Here is a 2,151-nt window from a genome sequence, read left to right as displayed (position 1 = left end):
AAAGGAGAACCAGGAGAGAACCAAAGGAGAACCAAAGGAGAACCAAAGGAGAACATGTACTGCAGGTGTTTGTACCTTCCAGAAGGATCTCTACGGTAACCTGCCGGCTCCCCGCCTGATTGGTTGCCTGACAGGTGTACCTGCCCACGTCCTCTTCTGTGACCCCGCCCACCATCAGGCTGAAGGTGCCCCGCCCACCTCGTTCCACCAGGCAGCGCTCTCCACCAATCACAGCCCGCCCTTGTCTGTACCATGTGACCTGCGGCTCAGGATGACCTCGCACCTGAAAGACCACACAGAACAGGTGAGTGTGTGTTTCTGCCTCCAGCTCCCAGGAGGCTTTGCAGCTCCATCCATCGCGTTTGTGGACTGACGGTGCATTCAGGCGTTGTGGGATTTTCCCTCTGAGCAGCTGGTCTGAGCTGGTTTCACTGGGATTTAGTGTTCAACTGGTTATAATAAACAAAGTGAGAGCCTGAGAGCAGCAGGATGTTCTGGCCACAGCAGGAACCAGTGTTTGTTGTTAACTGGGAGTTCTGGGCTGCTGCACATCAGGATGCAGACGGTCACAAGACTGAAGAAATGATAATCCGTCTGTGAACCCGCTGAGATACAGCACAGACCCTCCTGAAACATCTGCAGAGGAAGAAGCTCCTTCAGAGATGTGAGCTAAAGCAGTTTTACGTTGTTTTCCTCCATCAGCGTCTCTCTGAGGTGTTTAAATATTAAACAGTGTTTACTGATGACAGCGTGAGAAGCACGACGCTGAGGCGGAGTTCATGACCACTCAGACACAGGGTGAAGGAATCCAAACACTGCAGGGCAGCAGCTGGAACAAACACAAGAGACTCCACCAGAGAAACACCACCATTCATTCATGAGGTGGAGTCAAAGAGGTGTGGTTGCAGGTGAAGACAGCCTGAGTCCTCAGCTCAGGGTCGACAGGATTCATTTATGTTTCTGTCGCACAGTCACCTGCAAACATCAGAACCTGATCTACATGTAGGGTCGGTTCTGTAGCTTGGTTGCGTCTGGATCTGTTTCTGAGACTGTGGAGACACTCTGATTGGATCTGTAGGTTCCACGAATGTTTTCAGGGGAAAGATTGTTTTACTTTCCAGCATGTTTTTGCTAAAGGCAGGGTCATGTTCTCCAAGTCGCTACGTTGAGAACCTAGTTCCTTGTTTTCATGTAACACTGTGTAACGTTGTGGAAATGTTTCATTCTATAACTGTTCATGTCCCCAAAACATCCTCAGAACATTGCAGGTAAAATGTCACGCTGCAGGAACAAGTTACAGGAAACCTTCTGCCATCTGACACCTCCACAACATCCAGGTGGTTTGAGAACCTTCTTCCATTGTTCTCATGTAACAGGTTCTGGAGCCCTGAGAACGTCCCCAAAACATCCAAACTCTGCTGCGCTACAACCAGTTCAACACCAAAGAGAACCAGCTGTGGTTCTGCTGGATGACCCACCTTCCCCTCCAGGCGGGCGTCTCCTCCCAGGACCACCCGGGCGTTACGAGGAGGCAGGATGAAGGCCGGAGGCTCGTATCCATGGGAACTGCATCCTGCTACCGTGGACACGGTGGAGGAAGCTGCAGCCAATCGGACGTCACTCATCCTGAAGGCAGAACAAAAAACATCATGCAGTCCTAAAGTAATCAGATTACTTGATGAATGCGCACGGATCATGTGGTGCAGCTTTAACATGTTTCACTGGAACAGAAACACATCAAAGACAGAATCAGCTGGTCGGTGATGAACATGTGACTCGTTCTTTTCCCTCCTTCTGGTTCAGTTGGCAGCGGCAGAACAAACTCTCACAAAAGACTGAAAGATAAAGTAAAAATACTCCATTACAAGTTCAAGTGCCCTGTTGATTCCTGTCACTAAACTGTTCAAAGTACACAAATGATGTTTTATACATCTGCCAGTACAAATACTCTAACTGAGCTGGACGTTGTCTGGACGTTATTTGGACGTTGTCTGGACATTTACAGTGTTGTGGGTGGACTGGTTGGTGTTTTCAGAACAAACTGGTCTCTGCTGCCCTAAAAGGCTTTAAATCCTCTAATAGCTGCCGGAGAAACCGACTGTTTCTGTTCTGAAACAATTCTTTTATCTGAACGTTGGACCTGCAGCACGT

The 2,151-nt window shown here is 49.0% G+C and overlaps 1 protein-coding gene across 1 annotated transcript in view; it reads right to left on the bottom strand.

The window, feature by feature from the left end:
- mylka (myosin, light chain kinase a) overlaps positions 1 to 1,625 on the bottom strand; it is a 59,749-nt gene extending 58,124 nt beyond the window's left edge. Inside the window, exons 1-2 of the mRNA XM_008304867.1 lie at positions 1,479 to 1,625; positions 76 to 283 (exon numbers count right to left, since the gene is read on the bottom strand). Of these exons, the coding sequence (XP_008303089.1) occupies positions 76 to 283; positions 1,479 to 1,625 (355 nt within the window). The remainder of the gene's footprint in view (positions 1 to 75; positions 284 to 1,478) is intronic.
- Between the last annotated feature and the right edge of the window lie 526 nt (positions 1,626 to 2,151).

This window comes from Stegastes partitus, unplaced genomic scaffold (assembly GCF_000690725.1).
Source record: "Stegastes partitus isolate 25-593 unplaced genomic scaffold, Stegastes_partitus-1.0.2 Scaffold2340, whole genome shotgun sequence".
NCBI lineage: Eukaryota > Metazoa > Chordata > Actinopteri > Pomacentridae > Stegastes > Stegastes partitus.
Note: the sequence above shows the minus strand (reverse complement) of the source record. Positions and strands in the feature narration are given on the sequence as shown.